The sequence below is a fragment of the Meriones unguiculatus genome, chromosome 11 (assembly GCF_030254825.1).
Source record: "Meriones unguiculatus strain TT.TT164.6M chromosome 11, Bangor_MerUng_6.1, whole genome shotgun sequence".
Taxonomy (NCBI): Eukaryota; Metazoa; Chordata; class Mammalia; order Rodentia; family Muridae; genus Meriones; species Meriones unguiculatus.
In genome coordinates, this window is record NC_083359.1 from 94,566,813 (window position 1) to 94,586,194 (window position 19,382).

At 39.8% G+C, this 19,382-nt stretch overlaps 1 protein-coding gene across 1 annotated transcript in view; it reads left to right on the top strand.

Annotated features, from left to right (window-relative positions):
• Fmn2 (formin 2) overlaps nt 1-19,382 on the top strand; it is a 312,755-nt gene that overhangs the window by 91,339 nt on the left and 202,034 nt on the right. The window contains exons 5-7 of the mRNA XM_060364725.1: nt 3,983-5,060; nt 5,095-5,596; nt 7,656-7,800. Of these exons, the coding sequence (XP_060220708.1) occupies nt 3,983-5,060; nt 5,095-5,596; nt 7,656-7,800 (1,725 nt within the window). The remainder of the gene's footprint in view (nt 1-3,982; nt 5,061-5,094; nt 5,597-7,655; nt 7,801-19,382) is intronic.

The window sequence follows — 19,382 nt, forward strand, 5'->3', positions numbered from 1 at the left end:
GTGGGTCCAGGGAGGTGCACTCCTACACAGACTGAAGAGCCAAATTTGGATGTCTAGCATCAACATAAGAATATGTGTGTCGCTGGCTGTGTGCTTCCATAACCCCAGTATTATGTGTAGGGCAGAGAGAGGTTGATTGATGGCCTCCAGGCTAGCTGAGAAAATGGTAAGCACCAGGTTCATTGAGAGACTTCGTCTCAAATGAGTAGTAGTGCAGAGAATGATAGATGAAGATATCCTATATCATGCTCTGGGTTCCACAAGCATTCTCTTTCTCTTCTTCATAAATTCTGTTTGAACTCCATGAAGCTCTTGTTTTCTGAAATAAATTCAACTTTAACAAACCCTAGATAGGTTATTCACAATTTCTCACATCTCATATATCCTAGTGTTTTCCCCTGTCTTAAAATTTTCCCTAAAATTTGAAATTATTTGTGTTTATTTTTGGAAGTAAGTATGCCTGTTTAAAGTCTGGACTTACTTTCTATGGGATCCTGCCCAGCATACTTTAGGTTATTACAGATCTGGAATTCTATTAGCTTGTTCCAAAACATAAGTTTTGTTTTTGTTTTTGTTTTTTTTAATTCAAAACATGACATAGAGAACTTATATGATATTCTGAGGAGTAAGCGCCCTCTTGTGTAGATGTGTGTGTTGTCCTCATTTGTTAGTAAAGGGACCTTAGAATCAACAGAACTTGCAAATCTGAGTGAGGTGGACAATGAATTACATGTCTCACACCATCATTTACAAAATCAATTTAGTATTATCTTACCAGTGTACAGTTTTTACATTCCAGGCTCTGAAAGCACCCTGCTTTCCTAACATAATAAAGTTTAAAAGATGAGCCCATTAGCCTTTCAGCAAAAGCTTGCTTGAGTCTATTTTGGCTTCTTTTTGGACAATTGTAACCTTAGTGTTACTGTAATGGGTTCTTTTTCTGGGAACCAGATAATCTTGCACTTGGGGACATGTTTTTGGTGGACATTTTATTCTCTCAGTGGCATTTTAAATTTTGTGATATTCAAGTGTTCAAACAATTTATAAGAAATGACCGTCGCCACCCACATATACGATTATTCAGAAATAGAAAAATTTTTGGCTACGTGATTACAATTGCTGAGCCAAATAGGAGGGCCACTTCTATTGCTCTTGATGATTTAAGGCTCCAAAACACTATTTTCAAGTACAGATAATCTCAAATTTGGTAAAATATAAATACATTGCTTTTATTTACAACAGGTTTGTGCTAATCTGCTTACAAGGAGAGAGCTATTATATAGATTGTTTATAAAATTGGCAAAACTATACTTTGCCCTTTTTAAAGAGTGATGTAATTTTTTTATAGTTACTGCCATGAACATTGGATAAACTATTGCACAATTCTGGAAATGCTGGCAGCTTTTTTGGTAAAGGGTAGAAGTCTAAGATAACAAAGTGCATTTCTCCAATGTCAACTCTCTTCAGAACTGGATAGACATCCAGTTGAAGCCTGAAAGATGGAAGATTAAGTTCCAGGCACTGGACACTAGCAAACAGGCTCCTAACTCGAGGGCTTTTCATGGACCACAGAGTGCCTGGCAGGCTCTTAGAGATTAAATTGTGGCTTTGTCTGTGGGTGGGCCCTGCTGATCTTCACTTCACGTGGGTCCTGAGCATTGAATGTTTGCTTACATGAAGAGAAGACAGCCAGCCGTTTTGTTGATAATGACCTATATTTACCGTGGCAATTCCTTAAAAGAAAAAACCCATAGAGCAATCAACTGTTACTCTTGACAAGTCGATGCTGCCTTTCTAATACAACAGGAACTGTTGTCATGGATGCTGTGAGTCAGTACTCAGCGAGAGCCAGCCAGCCCTCCATAGATAGCCCTGGATGAGGAAGGCCAGATAAGATTCTTTGATGACTCTCAGCTAAGTGGAGAACTGAAAATCTTACTTACATTTTGACCATTCTATAAGAGTGCCAAGGTTGCTGGTCTTTCTTGGGTTCCAACGTAGCCAGCTAAGGTTTGAGAAGAGCTTAATTACTCTGATTCCTAGATGGAAAAAAAAAATTGTAACTTCCAATATTTCATGGAATGAGATAAACATGGTCAAAAGGTGAATGCAAATTCTGGAAAACTGTGGATTTTTTATTTCTCTGAAGTAGAAATAATGAGAAGAATAAGGAAATTCTTTCATCCTATCATCTTTTTCATTTGTCTATAAACTTATCTATATAAAAAGGGCTCTGCAAAAGCATTACATCTTTGTCTTCGTAGTGTTATTTTTAATAGCCACAATAATTCCTTAACTCTGAACCTTCCTGGCACCACACAACTAATTACAGTGTTTAAGTTCTGGAATTTTATTCTATCACTGTTTCCTCTGCCATTTCTTAGTTTTAATTCTTATTACTCCATAAACTTGGAATTCTTTGAACCTTGAAGATTATGTGTATTTCTAAATTATCAGGTCCTTATTTTCTCAACTTTGGAAATTATTTAAGTGTGTTAGCTATCTATTTTTAAAAAGTGAATGAAGTACATAAAAATAATACATATTAGGATACTATACATCTGAGTAATCCAATGTCACAAGAAAAAGCTGAATGGTCCAAGTTGTTTTGAGATGAGTTTCAGTGTTAGAGTTTTGCATTTTTGTTACTTAAGTTTGTTAACATCATAACTGCAGCATAGACATTTATATAATGGTCAAATTGGAAATAAAAGTGTCTATAAATTGAGATATCTTTTACCATAAACTACTTAGAATATATATTACACCATTTGCATGTATTAATACTTTGGTCTTTTGAATGTTGTTGAAACATGTTGATGTCAGGGTTTGTGTGTGTATGCCTAAGTTTATATAAATCATATGTAGCCCTCAAAATTTTGCCCATTTAAAATGTCTACCTTTATAATTTCTAGAGAACCATCAGTGATTTCTGTAAAATATTAAAACTGTAGTAAATGTGATAACAGAATCATGACATACATTCATAAAGGATGGTTTTATATTTGTCAATAATACTTCACATATTTTTATTATTGGTTTATTGGTGACTGTGATCACCTTTTTTTTTTTCAGGATAGGGTATGTTTTGTGTAGCTTTGGCTATCCTGGACTCGCCTTGTAGTCCAGGCTGGCCTTGAACTCACAGAGATCCGCTTGCCTCTGCCTCCCTGAGTGCTAGGATTACAGGTGTGTGCCACTGTGTCGGGCTGACTCTGACCACTTTTAAAAGCTAGTGGTTGCTTTTAAAATTCAGAATTAACTTCCAAAGTCTCTAGATAACGTACTAATAGCATCAATTGATAGTTAGAAGAGCAAGCATTTGTCTGGTAGAATGTTCTTCCCTGTTCTTAGGTTCTAGTCTAGTTTTAATTCATTATTGTGATAAAAATCCCGACCAAAAGCAAATAATCAGAGCAAAGAATATATGTGTCTTATAGTTCGGGGTTACAGTCCACCATTAAGGGGAAGTCATGGCAGAAACTCAAAGCAGCTAGTCCTGATGCTAGAGTCAAGAGCAGAGAGAAATGAATGGATGCTCCCTTGCTGCCTGCTTTCTTCATTCAGCTATCTTTCTTCACCTATCTACAGCTGAGGGTCCAGTCGGGGGTGGGTACTTCCATCCCACCATTAAAGTAACCAAGACAACCATCCACAGACATTCTCACAGGCTAACTTGATTTCAGTAATTCCTCTCTGCCTAAGTGATCCTCGGTTGTGATAAATTTGACACTTAAAACTTACCACCACAGTTGCCCATGCTCAGTTGGCATTGTGTAAAGCTGAGACAAATAGGTATCTTAGGATTTAAAAGGACTATCTCTGAGGCACTTTAAAATCCAAGCGTGGAAAGAGGATCCACACAGGACTTTTAGTAGAATCTTTAGGGAGGCAGTCCAAGTGTGACTTTAATTCCCCATTCTTCAGATATTTGGATTTTTTTTCCTCTATTTTATTCATTTTGCCTGTCCTTGTCTCTCAGGAAGTTTTCGACGTGAAGTCTGAAGGACAGACAACTGTAATTCAGCGACTGGAACAGACCATTGAGGATCTGAGGACGAAAATAGCTGAGCTAGAAAAGCAATATCCAGCCCTGGACTTGGAGGGGCCCAGAGGCCTTCCAGGACTTGAGAATGGATTGGCAGCCCCAGAAGAAGTTGGTCTGGATGCTCTCAGATTGCGTGGGAAAGTTGCACAGCCTCCAAGGACTCTTGAGGCAAAATCAATACAAACTTCCCCAACAGAAGAGGGTAGGGTCCTGACACTGCCACCTCTAAAGGTACCACGGGAGGGTCCCCCAGGCCCTCCTGCAGCTGAAAGCGGAGAGCCAGCTGCTGTAACCTCACCCTCCGGACCTCAGACAAAATTCTGTTCAGAGATTTCTCTGATTGTGTCTCCAAGGAGAATATCAGTCCAGCTAGATGCCCAACCAGCCGTGCAGAGCGCATCACAACTACCACCGCCTCCCTCTCTCCTCGGGTCTGACGGTCAGGGCCAGCCCTCCCAGCCATCTCTGCAGACTGAGTTGGAAACCAGCCATGAACATTCTGTTTACTCCTCCTTGGAGAACAGCTGTCATATCCCACCTGCACCACCTCTGCCTTGTACAGAGTCCTCCAGCCTGGCCATGGCCATTCCCCCACCGCCCTGCCTCTCCAACATAACAGTGCCTGCTCTTCCCAGTACAACAGCCCCACAACCTACAAGTCTACAGGGAACAGAAATGCTGCCAGCCCCTCCCCCACCTCCTCCTCTCCCTGGACTAGGAATACCTCCTCCCCCTCCTCTACCTGGAGTGGGGATACCCCCTCCCCCTCCCCTTCCTGGAGTGGGAATACCCCCTCCCCCTCCCCTTCCTGGAGTGGGAATACCCCCTCCTCCTCCCCTTCCTGACATGGGAATACCTCCTCCCCCTCCTCTCCCTGGAGTGGGGATACCTCCTCCCCCGCCCCTTCCTGGAGTGGGAATACCCCCTCCCCCTCCCCTTCCTGGAGTGGGGATACCCCCTCCCCCTCCCCTTCCTGGAGTGGGAATACCCCCTCCCCCTCCCCTTCCTGGAGTGGGAATACCCCCTCCCCCCTCCCCTTCCTGGAATGGGAATACCCCCTCCCCCTCCACTTCCTGGAATGGGAATACCCCCTCCCCCTCCACTTCCTGGAATGGGAATACCCCCTCCCCCTCCACTACCTTCAGTGGGCATACCCCCTCCCCCTCCCCTTCCTGGAGTGGGCATACCCCCTCCCCCTCCTTTGCCTGGAGTGGGCATACCCCCTCCTCCTCCTCTACCTGGGGTTGCTATTCCTCCACCTCCTCCTCTACCAGGTATGGGGGTCCCACCTCCAGCCCCACCTCCCCCAGGGGCAGGCATTCCTCCACCCCCACTGTTGCCTGGCTCAGGTCCTTCAGTCTCCTCACAAGTCGGGAGTAGCACTTTACCAGCAGCACCTCAAGTGTGTGGATTCCTTTTTCCTCCATTGCCAACTGGCTTGTTTGGATTAGGGATGAATCAGGACAGAGGGGCTAGGAAGCAGCCAATTGAGCCTTGCCGGCCAATGAAGCCTCTTTATTGGACAAGAATTCAACTCCATAGCAAAAGGTAACCCAGAAGCAAGCTTATCCCTTCAGTTTGCTCCTACTGGGGGTGCCTTACCGTAGAGCATTGTGGGGAAAGTAGAATTTAAGGTATTTTAAGTACAACTCTAGAAGTTAGGTAAGATTTTGAAATCAGTGTTTCCTAAAGCAATTTATTTTCTCCTGCAGTATCAAAGGTTATAAATATGCCATAGATGCCTCTCTGAGATGCACATTTATAGAGTTAAGTTTTTCTTTATAAAGGGAGTAAAGGGAGTCTTTCTTTTTCTTTTTCTTTTTTTTTTTTTTTTTTTTAGCCTACATGCTTTTGCCTGTGGTTAGAAGACTTGACTGCCCCATACACTCAAAACATCTGAAGCAAGGCTTGTCTATAAAAGCAGCCAGGTCAGAGAAGCAGACACATGTGTTATGTAATTAGTTTTTACTTCTTGGCTTTGCTAATTAAATCTCTTTCTAACCAGCCATTTAAAAATGTAAATCCAATCCATAGGCAAACTGACTCTCCGAGATGAACCCTGCACCTTTAAATGGCACAGACTTGCATTATGATTCTGTCTTGTTCAGAAAGTGTCTTTCTTGAGAAACATATAAAAACATATCCAGACTACGTGTGTAAAGTAACTTAACTTTGAGAATGCCTGGTGACTTCTAAAGGCACAAGGCCAAGTTACGTCATCACAGTTGGGAATGGCCATCGTGAACTAACACTTTTCACCAAGTGTGTTCAAGTGGCATACAATTTGTCTGCTTATAATCTAATCCGCAGTCTCTGAGACAGTGATAGAAGGCTTGGTCACTAAATAGAGGGGAGAAGGCGGGAAAGCACACACTTTAGATGCCATTGGCTATGTTTTTTTTTTATTTAGTTTATCATGATTCCTTGATGTATTTGAACCAAGTTGCATGAGTTTGGGAACAAGGGTCCTTTATGCTTCTTGTATTGATTTTCTCTTCACTACATCTTCCCAGGAGATGATACGCTGTATACCCTGACTCTTTCTAAGTCCATTCTCTCATCATACATTGATGACTCTAAACTGCTCTCAAACCCATTTTCTCCAGGACCAGGACATTATGTTCCGTTTCATTATTTTACTTTGTATAAATGACATTGACTCTTTCTCAGTGGCACTGCACAAACATGGAGGCATTAAGAAGGAATATGACAATGAGCAGGTGGGTGGCAGTGCACAGAAAGAGGGTATTGTTTTAGAATATATATATATATATACTTTGTAAAGGTTGATTTTTATTCATTTATTATTTACATGTATGTTTGTATGACACGTTTGTGCAGGTGCCCTTAGAGGCTAGAAGAGGGTATTAGATCTGATGGAGCTAGAGCCCCAGGTGGCTGTGAGTTGCCTGATGTGGGTGCTGGAAACTGAGCTCAGATTATCTCGAAGAGTAATAAGACTGCTTAACTTCTGAGCTATTTCTCCAGCCCTAGAAATGAATAAACATACATACATATGTACGTACATACATACATACACACATGCATGCATACACACAAATATACATGTATATATGCATGCATGTATGTTTGTATACATTGAACAATTAATTAATTTTTGAGATAGGCTCTTACAATGCAATCCTGGCTGGGCCTAGAACTTGCTTTTCAACCCAAGATAGCCCGGAACTCATAGATGTTCACCTTCTTCTCCTTTCTCAGTTGGGATTAAAGGTGTTTACTACTCATCTAGCCTTGGAGATGCTTATTTTTCTTTAATCCTCAAATAATCTACTAGGCTAAATCAAATTGGGTTGTAAGAAATCAAGCATTCTTTGCTCCTCTTGCCCACTCCGAGAAGGCCTTTTCTTTGATATTTTCGTGGGGTGATGTGATAATGAAGAATATAAGAAAATTGTCACTGAACAAATGTCTTACTCATGTAGATGACATTTTAACTTTTTCATAAGTTGATAAAACATTCTTTCTTCCTTATCTTTCTTCTTTCAGTTTCCTCCCTTCCCTTCTTTTCTTTGCCTTGTTTGTTTTTGTTCATTATGATGTAGGTCTTTGGATACCCCTTTATTGTTCTTTTGATTAATTTTAGAGACTCCAGCCCTTCTCTTATTTGGGAAAAGATTGAAGAGCCATCCATAGATTGTCATGAATTTGAAGAATTATTTTCTAAAACTGCTGTAAAGGAAAGAAAGAAACCAATTTCTGACACAATTTCAAAGACAAAGGCGAAACAAGTAAGTATTTCCGTGCTTTCTGATTATAGGAATCCCTAAGAGTGTGCACTTTCATTAGAAGACAAGCTTTGAAATGGCTTATGGTTGGCTGTGTCTCCTTGGATCTTCTACAGATAGCAAGGAAGGGGTGGAATCTTAGAATTTGCTATTCAGTGAGATTTACCCAGGAAGGACAGGTAAAACTGTCCAGAGAGACTGCCCTGATTATTATATTCATTAGCATATATTTCCAGAGACTCCACCATTTCATCTTCTTTGTTGGTCTTAGTTTTGATGTAAGTTTATTTGAGGGTTCATATGTTTGGAAAGAGGCAAGCAAGGGATGAGCTCTTGGCATTTTAGCTTAGGTGGATGCCATTAAAACCCTATGACACATTTATACTGTATTTGAAATATGGAAGAAAATCTTACCCTCTTCAAGTTTTATTTCACGGTAGATTCTTTGATCTAACCTGTGACATGAATCAGAAAAAGCAAGGACAGGTGTCTGAAGAAACACATTTCTGGACATCTTGAATAGGTAGACCCGCTGGACGTGGTCATGAAGTGATACTTTAAATGTAGTCTCCAGGATGCCATTCAGCAAGATATAGCAAATCTGTACAGTAGTGAGCTGTAGATATTAGAACTTGCTAATGGTGCCCATTCCTCACCATAGACTGAGGAATATCTCTAATTTGTAGCTTTGCTGCTGGGTGGGAAGCAAGAGACTATGGAGTCAGTCTTAGTGGGAAGAAATGAGATCATGTCCAAATATTTTTCTGGCGCAATCTCAAAACCAGTGACAGACAATGGGTCAATTCCTAGACTTTCTTCATGTGATATGGAAGTTGCAACAAAGTATGTGGCACCGCATTGCTTCTGTTGGTATTTCAGAGCAGACAACTCCTCCACGCTGTACACTACCAAATCCACTAGGAATGCATGGATTAGAATAGGACAGCCAGACTCTTGGAATCCATAGGTGACTGGGTGGACAGGCTAACCATTTTGCATTTTGTAAGGACACAAACTTATACAGTATGTTGAACCTTTATTGAAATTTTTGAGACTTTATTGCACTCTAGAAGCTTCTGGTAGCCTTATGCCAATTCTAGTATACAAGACACTACCTTCATCTTTGCCAACTATCAAAAGTATGTATTAAATTAACAGCTGATTGAGGGAGAAAGGCTTATAAATACCCCTGACTATTCCTAACAGAGATTAAGATCCAGACGGGTGTTTGTCACAATAAGTGGTCCAAGATGACACCACTAAGGTAATGCAAGGATCCCCATTTTTTCTAAAAGGGACCTATATTTATTTGTAAAGACGCCTAGAGGACTCTGAGGCTGGGTCGTCTTACCTCTTCTAATGGACCATGCCAGAGATGGAAAGTGGTTCGTGCAGAGTACAGAGGAGAGCTGGGCAGACAAACGGGCATTTGACTGTGGTGTAGGAAGTCTCTTCTGTAGAGAGTGGATACTCTGCTAAACAAGCCATTCCCTCTGCATCTCCTGATACCAGAAGCTTCATTAAAGGAATTCAGATAAGAAAGATAGCTCCTGTGTTGTTCTGCACTGTAGGACGTCTGTGTTTGATATTATATTCAGTTTCTGGCTTACTGAAGTCTGACTTACGTCTCATCAAATTTCGAATGAAAGTTGTTGGCCTGAGATGGCCTCTTTGCATATACCCATTGAATCTGGGTTGAGAACCACTCCAGCAGAATTCCCTCATTCAGTTACCAAGATACTTTGTAAACTCTAGGTAGGAACTTTGCAAGTGTCCTACTTCACATTCACTGTTAGTGACACTACTGCTGGTTGTCAGTTTCAGACAAGCTTTCTGAGTCATCCCATCACTACTCCTGATAAGCTTTTCAATGTCAGTTAGGCCTGGTATTGGAACTGAGGCCAGGTCAGTTTTTAGGGAGATACAAATTCTTTTGTTTTGTGCTGGAAAATGTGCTGTAAAGCAATAGTGTATAGAGAAAAAAAAATAGCTTTATTTAACCTGTATGCATTTGGAAGAAAATGTCTTTATTCTATTTCCCTGAGAAACTTTAAATTTTGTTTAAGGAAAGTATATTCTCAGGATGAGTGCATTTACACTCTCTTTCATGGGAAATATGTACTAGTGGCATTTGCACACATTTTTCTATCTCATGATTCATTCCTGGTAAACTGAGTAGCTTTTAATGCCAAGGCTTATGCTTATGGAGGTATTTCAAGACATTTTAGTATATTCAATGGAAATGGAAGTTCTGCTTTTCTTTAAATATTTAACCATCACAAAATGGTTTTTCTGTGATCTGTAAGAAAGATGATCGTGAAAAGCATTGGTGTTTAACAGAGTCCCTAGGATGTTTTCGCTGTCATTGTGGGGACATTTCCATTGTGATATCAGAAGGTTTTCCACTAAGAACACTGCTTTTTGACATATTGAGAAAGAGAGTGATATTCAGGATAGCCAGACAAATAGTGATTTTTATGTCATATTTCTAAATCCTCTTTGCTCCAGAAAACCCTTAAGACACAATATCTTGTATTTTACTCATAAAACACATATTCATTTTTATTCTGGCTATGTTCTTTACTTATTATTGTTTTGAAATGACATGCATCAGGAAGTTAGCTGCACAGGTAAAGGGAATTAATTAAATAGCAGCCTGACAGAATTGTTCATAAATAAATAAATGACTGAAAAATGATATCAATATTGTAAAAACAACCTTATCTCTCTTGAGAAGAAGCAAAATTACAAATAACAGCTCATTTGGTGCTTGTGTTTGAGCACCTTAGACTCTGGCCCAGTTTTAAAGAATGTTTTAAAGCCAGAAATCATTTAGCCTACTCTCATCTCTTCTGTGCTGGTGATTGATGATATGAATATAAACAATGACACTAAGTCATCACAGGGTCTTTTGTATCACTAAATAAAGATTTTAGAGTTTAGGATCAGTAACATGAAGAAATTTAATTCAGAAAGATTTTGTTAATTAAAAAGTACATCAAAATAGAAGCTTCAAGTCAGTTGTGTGTCCAGTGAAATCAAGATGAAATACGTATTTTTGGGGGAAGCATGTGAAATAGATGCAATTTACAGAGGGCCAGCAATTTGTCATGTGTCTATACTGCTTTCAGCACTTTTCTTCCAGTGTCTCATTAATACCCCTCCCCATTCTTATGCGATAGGTAGCTTATTGTACACAGACATGCTGCGTTAGAAGCATTTCATGATGCTCCCGGCTTACTAAGGGCACAGTACAGTTCAATCTCGGGACATTTTTCTCAGTCTTTGTCCTTCTTAATTAAATGGGAAATGTAAATATAAAATATCTTCTTTGACTATGTATGGAATCTCAAAGATGAATTAGATAAAACAAGTTTGTATTTATTCTGTATATTAAATATTTAAGGAACTGTAATTAGGCTTATATAATTATGTGTCTTTAAAAGACTTTTTCATGTTCTAACAGATTTTTGACAAGTTCATAGTCTGTGGTAGCATGCAGTGTGGTATTTTTTTAGTTAAGTAAAAATGTGTCTGATTGTCGGGTGCTTTGTGCATATAAACTTCTATAAGCAGTACAAAGGAAGACCATTTGTGGCATTTAAATAGTGAATAGAGGTAGACAGTCATAGAGATCCACATCGCCAATGGTTAGGTGATGTGTTTTTTATTTACCCTAAAACAAATAAAAGCCTCTCTACAGTATGCCTTGAGCAGGTAGTGTCAAGTCATATTTAGGAGGTCCTGATAAATTTTATAGATTTCTTCTCTTTTTCAGGTAGAAATGTTCTCACCAAAGAGTTAGGGAAATAAACAATCGATGACAGTTAAATATATCCACTGTAAGATATATTTTAGCCTTAGGAAATGTGGTTAGAAAAACAGAAAAATGTACTGGTTCTGGTGAGGGGAGACAGTAAATGGAAGTGTTAAAATTTACATTCAGTAAACTGAGATAAGGGGTTCGATAGCTGGCACTCTTTTCCATCTTGCCATTGTGCATTACCACCTAAACTCTAAAAATTTCACTTTAGAAACTCCCGTAGTAACAATGGGCAGAGGAAGTGCGTACATTCCACTGACCCCGTGTGGGAGTACCTATGCAGAACCTCTGGGTACTGCTACCCAAAATGCCAGTTGCCTTTAGAGTACTGCTTTCTGGTGTGCTAAAGAATTTGGCAGATGCGTGTGCTCCATTTCCAAACTGTCTGATACTAGTGCTACTATACTAAAATCTGTACACCTAAAGAAGATAAACAAGAAAGAGGACCCGGAGTGATCAATCCTCACTTAGGAAGACAAATGGGATAGATATTGGAAGTAGGCGAAAACAAGAAACAGGACAGGAACCTACTGCCTCTGAAAGACTCTACCTAGCAGTGTATCAAAGCAGATGCTGAGACTCATAACCAAACCTTCCATAGAGTGCAGAGCATCATATGAAAGATGGTGGAGTTAGTATGACCTGGAGAGGACAGGAGCAAATATATCAGGGCACAGGGGTCTCCTATGAGACTGTTTCTCCAAGCAAGGACCATGTATGGATATAATCTAGAACCCCTGCTCGGATGTAGCCCATGGTAGCTCAAAATCCAAGTGGGTTCCCTAGTAAGAGGAACTATTTCTGACATGAACTCAATGGCTGGCTTTTTGACTCCCTTACTTCCCTGCCTCTCCCTCCGAGGGAGGAGCAGCCTTGCTAGGCCACAGAGGAGGACATTACAGCCAGTCCTGAAGATACCTGATAAGCTAAGGTCAGATGGAAGGGGAGGAGGACCTCTCCTATCAGTGGACTTGGAAAGGGGCAGGAAGGAGATGAGGGAGGGAAGGCGGGATTGGGAGGGAATGAGAGAGAGGACTACAGCTGGGATACAAAGTAAATAACCTGTGATTAATATAAAAAATAAAAATTATGAAAATAAAAAAGTATGAAAGGCAATCTATTTTACCTCTGTATCTTTGTTTCACTTTTATTTATTTACTTTAAGCACCCATTTTTAGATTCAGATGATGTTTTCTTTTGGTGATTGCTAGGTCACTTCAGAGTGTTGTTCAGCAATAACCTGAGTATTAGCAGGCTGTTATTTTAGTTTCATTTTGCTTATAAATTGAAAACCTAAAATAGTTTTGGGAACACCAAATATCTTTTAATATGACTATTTAGATTTAGGGACCCATCATAAACACTTAGTACTTTGTGACCTTTAAGGTTTATTTTAATTTATCTGAATTTGTATGTGTGTGATTGTGTTATATGTGTGTGTGTGTGTGTATGTATGTATGTATGTATGTACGTATACATGCATATGTATATGTAGGTTCCACAGAGGCCAGAAGAGGGTGTCAAATCCCTTGGAGCAATTATGAGTGACCCAAAAAGGGCGGTGAGAACTGATCTTGGTTCCTTTGCAAAATCAGCAAGCATTCTTAGCTCCCGAGCCATTTCTTCAGCCTGTGGTACTTTATAACTTTTAACATGTGCTTTTAATATAATACATTCCAGCTGTAGGCCTTAGAATGTATTTACATAGGAAACCACATCAAAATACAAAGCTATAATTAGACAAACATAGGTTTTGTGGAATCTGGATTTGTTTTAGATTTTGGAAGATTTATTACTTTTTGAATATGCCGTTCTTATAGCTATGTGTACAGCATACTCAATCAATTCAATGAATTAGACAATAATAACCTCTAGTTTTTGTTTTCTTTAGGCCTAAAAATGTTTATATACTTCTAAGTAAATGCCTAAAATGAAAAATCAGCAGTGTAATAAAAAAGAAAGCACAATTAGCTAATGATACTTAACCTCCATTTTACATTGGGTAAATTACATTTGATAAAGTGCACCTTACTTGGATAACTTTTGATCATGCTCAAGGGTAGTTCTTTGGGATTTATAACTATAATACTGTGTATGGTATTACTGTTGTGACAGACTAGATATATAACAAAAGGATTTTGAATTTTAATGGCTAATACACTCCATTTATTCTCATGGAGCAGTCATAAGGATTAAAGGGAACACACAGAATGGAGCATCCATTCTAGGCTTTTGGAGCAGATGATGGGAAATTTCTTTTTTTCACCAACAGTTAGAGCAGAGTAACTGTTGCAGAGGGACCCAGTAAATAAGCAGGGTAGGGTCTGTCTTGAGTCTCACTGGTGACCCCTGATGTGAACAGTGACAATACAACCTTCATAATTACATCTGTTTTCCCATATATATATATATATATATATATATATGTAATATATATATATATTACATTTTATTCACTCTGTATCCCACCTGTAGCTCCCTCCCTCTTCCCTTCCTAATCCCACCCTACTTTCCTCTTCTCCACCAATGCGCCTCCGCCAGTCCACTGATCCTACATTATTAGGTCTCGTCAGGAGTGGCTGCATTGTCTTCCTCTGTGGCCTGGCCAAACTTTGAGTAGAGTGCAGTGAATCTTATGAAGGAAGTTGGAGGGGAGAGGAGCTCCACAAGAGGAGCAACAGAACCAAAAAATCTAGACACAGGGGTGTTTTCTGAGACTGATACTCTAACCAAGGACCATTCATGGAGATAACCTAGAACCCCTGCAACGATATAGCCCGTGGCAGTCCAGTGTCCAAGTTGGTTCCCTAGTAATGGGAACAGGGCCTGTCTCTGACATGAACTCAGTGGCCTCCTCTTTGATCACCTCCCCCTCAGGGGTTGCAGCTTTGCCAGGCATCCATTTTTCTTTTGACCTTAAGGCAGCAGGGTCTTCTCCATTTTATCAGAAAGTATAGCAGAGAGAGAGAGAAAACAAAACAAAATAAAACAAAACATTCCAGAGAGGTTGGATATGGTGGCTCTCCTCTGTGATCCTAGCAGTTGGAGGTAGACACAGAGGAAGCTGGAGTTCAAAAATGCTGGAGAGGGCACAGAGGTTTCTAAAGACAGGTACTACATAGTTCAAGTCCCTAGATGTGAGTCCTTCTTCAGCTTTTATGGTATATACTGAAGCTGGTAAGCATGGCGTGTTGTCTGGAGTTGAACAGAGTATGTATCTAAGAAGTGGGCCATGAAGAACTTATTTAGTTTAGATAGGCAGAGAGCATTAAGGAATGACTTTTTGCAAATAAGACAGTGAGTAAAGATTTCCTTGAAGCTCTTTTTAAACCCCAGTGACTCAGTCAACGCTGAAGTAGGTCCCTCATGTGTGTTGCTGTTTGTAACTTTCAGGGAGATGAATGTAGTTCATTCTTACCTGCTTCTCATAGTTCCACCTGCTTCTGCACGTCTCACTCATGTTCAGGATTACCTTCTTAGATGTGAGTATGGGAACTAAATTTTAAGAAAGAGGACCTGGAGTTTGTGTTGGATCCATGTTAGTAATGGCAGACTGTACCTTTCTTTACCATATACAGCAACACAAATGTGAATGATTCTAGACAAGTGGGGATTTTATTTTTTCTTTGACTTGTTAATCACTGTTTTGATAGTTCTTACCTTTAGCCTGTTGGAAATGATGCTGGTAACAATGGCCAGATTTTACACACTCTAATTCATTTTGACATAAGCTAAAAAAATGATTGAATATTTAAAGATACAACTTTAAAGTTCTTATTCAAGTATTTAGCTTCTTTTGGGTCTCCAATTTACCCACTTTATCTTCAAGCCCAGGTATTCTGTCTTCTACTTAATCTACTAAACTCGTGACGTTTACCACTGAGTTTTTGGGGTTTGGGCATTGTTGAGTTTTTATTTTCAAATTTTAATTTGATATTTATAGTATTCCTATTAATTCAATTAATCTTTCAGATCTCTTTTGCCTTCTTTTTTATTAAGCAATCTGTTTGTATTTTCTTTGAATTAATCTAGTTTATTTATGTCCTCGGATTTCACTGAACCTTATGACAATCCTATTGAATTCTTCATCTGTGATTTCATGTACATCACTTTTACTTGAATCTGTTACTATGTGGTTGCTTCCTTTGGAGGAGTCATGCTACCCAGACTTCATTTTTCTTGTGTTTTCTTTGTTGAGATTTACACATCTAGGCCCAGGTCATGGGTTGGTATATTTCAGACATCCATATTGTTTCATTTAAATATTTATAGTGTCCAAGATGGACTAGGTTTTAATAAAGTTGAAGTATAGTTTTTCTCCAGTAGATGATGGATGTGATTTGATAGCTTGACGCTCAGCCCAAGGCTTACGCATGGTGCTTAGAACCACTCTCGGTGTAGAAGACAGGCCACAGAAGATGGAAGAAGCAACCACAGGTGATAGATAAGACCAGTACAAAGGCAGAATAATAGCCAATTAAAATCAGTCATCCTCTCAGCTCCAGTAACTTCAGAGGACTGGAAGAGCAAGGCCAGTGTAGTGCACTGTAAGATATGACTTACCCAAGGGTACATATGGAAAGAAAATAAGCAGAGTGAAACTAGCAGTTAGTATCAGAGAAACAGAAAGAGAGAGAGAGAGAGAGACAAAGAAAGAAAGAGAGACTGATTTAAATGTGGCAGAGAAAACAAAGGAAAAATTGTGAACAACCTATAATACTGAAATAAACAACTATATATGGCATAAGATAATAAAAGAGAGAGAACCAAGGTTGAGTTGAGAATCTGGTAAGTTGAAGATCATGCACAATAGAGTATAATGTTGAAAGGTGGAGAGAAGAATGGGGAATGTTAAGAATAGAAAAACAGTAAATGCTAGGTGAGTAGTCTATTTCTATTTGCAGTCTCCATATTTGAGAGGCTTTGGTAGGGAGATCACAGTCCTCAGCCAGTCCATGCCCTGTGCTCGGGTTAGGATGGAGAGAGGAAGACAGGGAGGGAAGCAGAGAGAGAGGCAGGACTGGAGGAAAGGAGAGAACCACAGGTCATGGAGAGGGGAATAGAGGAATCAAGACTAAAAAGCTAGATATAAACTAAGGGATTAAAAAAGCTAAAAATAATTTAAGTAGCATAAACAAAAGACGGAAAGCAAAACATGAAAGAAACTGGTACCCATCACACTGGGGCATCGCTCCATGGGTGAGTGCAGATATCTTTGCCATGGAACTTTTCTCTTTTGGGTTTTTGAGATAGTTCCTTGTGGCGAAATAGAAACTTTCTGTTATTTGGACCTCTCTGCTGGGTTTTGTTTTATCTGCCAGTAGCCAGGATATGTGGTTTTGGGCAAGTAGATGTCATTACTCAAGGTCAGAGCTTCTTTGACTTTTCAACTAACTTTTGACGAAGCTCTTTTTGCCTGAGACATTTTTTTTAAAAACTGACCCTGGACATATAGGTTTATAAAGTATGTATACAAATCTAACATTTGTTAATAATAAATTACAAAGAAATTTATTGAGGCTATTTTTAATATACCTTGATTTTATTGTTAAGCACTAAAATAAATTTGTACACTAATGTGATAGTTATCATTAATTCTGCTTAAATATTTGATACTGCAAGACAAAGAACATCAACACTTTTGTAGAATCAATGTTGAGAGTGCTACTTCATCCTGTACATCATAAATTGAAAGAAGGTTATTCAGGGCCATTTCAAAAATTGTTAGAAATTCTGCCCTAGTCCCAAGACAAAGTTCCTGGAATGAATTTTTATGAAACCCAGCAGCAATTTAAATAGCTATTTAAAAAGTTAAATATTCTAATATAATACAGTCCCAAGATGTATTAATTTGATACTTACATACTGAAGAATGGTTGTAGGAATTAAAAAGGGGTCTTTGTATTTCATGGTGAGATGCCATATTTGCATTCAAGGAAAGAACTGTATATGCTTAGAAAAAGTAAAATAATCTCATCTGTGCTGAGGCAGCATTATCCCAGCCGTAAGTTATGAGGGCACAAACAGCACAGAGTTTGTGTGTGCTCAGAAATGAGGCTTCAACAATATCATCTGATTCAACATGGACACATACCACTGGCCGCCAACACCTCAGATTCATTATACATTTTTCATTCATTTTTAGTCAGTGCATATTCAGAAGCCTCCTAATGTTTTCAGTTTTCCTTTTTGAAACGTTCTTTACAGTTGCATACCTGTGTATAAATTTCATTATACCTCCCTCCTTCAATTTCTATGCTGTCTCTTTCTGCCTCTACCCCTCTCCTTCCTCATCATCCTTCTCTTCCTCACTTATCCCCTGTTGCCCTGTCTTAATCCTCACTTCTCATACCGAAACCTTTCTTCCCAACCCTTGTACTGTCATGTCTTTTGCGTGTGACCCACTGAGTTTACATAAGACTGCCCTGATGCCGGTGGGTGGGTTATTCTTCTCTGTTATAATCTTCAGATGAGGCTGTACCTAACAGTTTGAGAAGAAGGGGCTTTAAGTAGAGACTGGGCAAAGCTACTGGTGATCTTTTTGTGCTGTAGTGTTAGACACTGGCTCATGTGTGTTCTGGAACTACGTTGGTCTTGCCTTGCTCCTGGCCCAAGTGGATTCACTCACGTGCCTCTCTTCATGTCTCCTCTGGGAGTTGGCTTCCCTGCTTGGCTTTAGGAGGAAGAGGTAAGGCTCATCTTAGTGTGTAGCTCAGGCCTTAGCCCCACTACTTGGAGCTCTCCGCGGTTCTGACCTGTTTTTCTGCTCTCCTTGGAGCAGTAGTACTCAACTTTCCTGATTCTGTGGCCCCTTGGTACAGTTCCTCATGCTGTGGCAACCCCTAACCATAAATCTATTTTCATTGCTACTTTGTAACTGTAATTTTACTGCTGTTATGAAACACCTGATGTGCAGGATATCTTACAGGCAACCCTGATGAAAGGGTCTGTTAATTCCTAAAAGAGGTACAGGTTGAGAACCCCTGAACTAGAGTGATTCTAAAGGGTTACTCTCACTAGACACTTTCCTGGGTTCTCGGAGCACAGTGTATGGTGGAATCCCTGTCTCCAGAGCCACCCAGCTGGCTTCTGTCTCAAGGATATCTTTCCTAAATGACTTCAAGCCGCTGACCTAGTCTAGCATCCAGGAGAAGGGGGAAGGGTTCCTAGAAAGTATATGGTATTTGGATCCCAGGATCCATGCATCGTTGGTCTGAATATCTGCTTATCAGTGGGGCCAGTATTGTTTTCTCTGTGTGTCTGCTGTTTGTGTTATGGTCTCTCCCCTTCCCACCCTTGGCTGGAGGCTGTTGCTCCTCATTGGCTGTGCTGTACCTTGCTCTCTAGCTCTTGTTCTCTCACTCTGTCTGACCCCCAACTTTTCTAACACTGATAGAGCAGTGTACATTTTCTGTTGCTCTTTGTCTTCAGCCTTGGTTTCTGCTCTCTGACATTACATCCATTCTTTTGCTTGGGCTACGTTTTTCCGATGTGGGGCCAAGCCCCTGGAAACAGACTCTCTGAATCTGCTCTGTGTTTTAAAGTTTGCTTACCCTCTTTTCTTTCTATTTCTTTTTTTTTCCTGTATTCCCTCTCTCTTCTCACCCCTCTCTCCTTTCCATTTATTTTCTACTGAAATTTAGTCCCTTGCACTGCTCCCAACCCCCAGAGGATATACTGTTTTTTATCGCTGAAGATTCTAACAGCCTCTGAATGAGTGTTGTCTATTAACTTCTGCCTGCCTCTTTCTTCAACCTGTGTA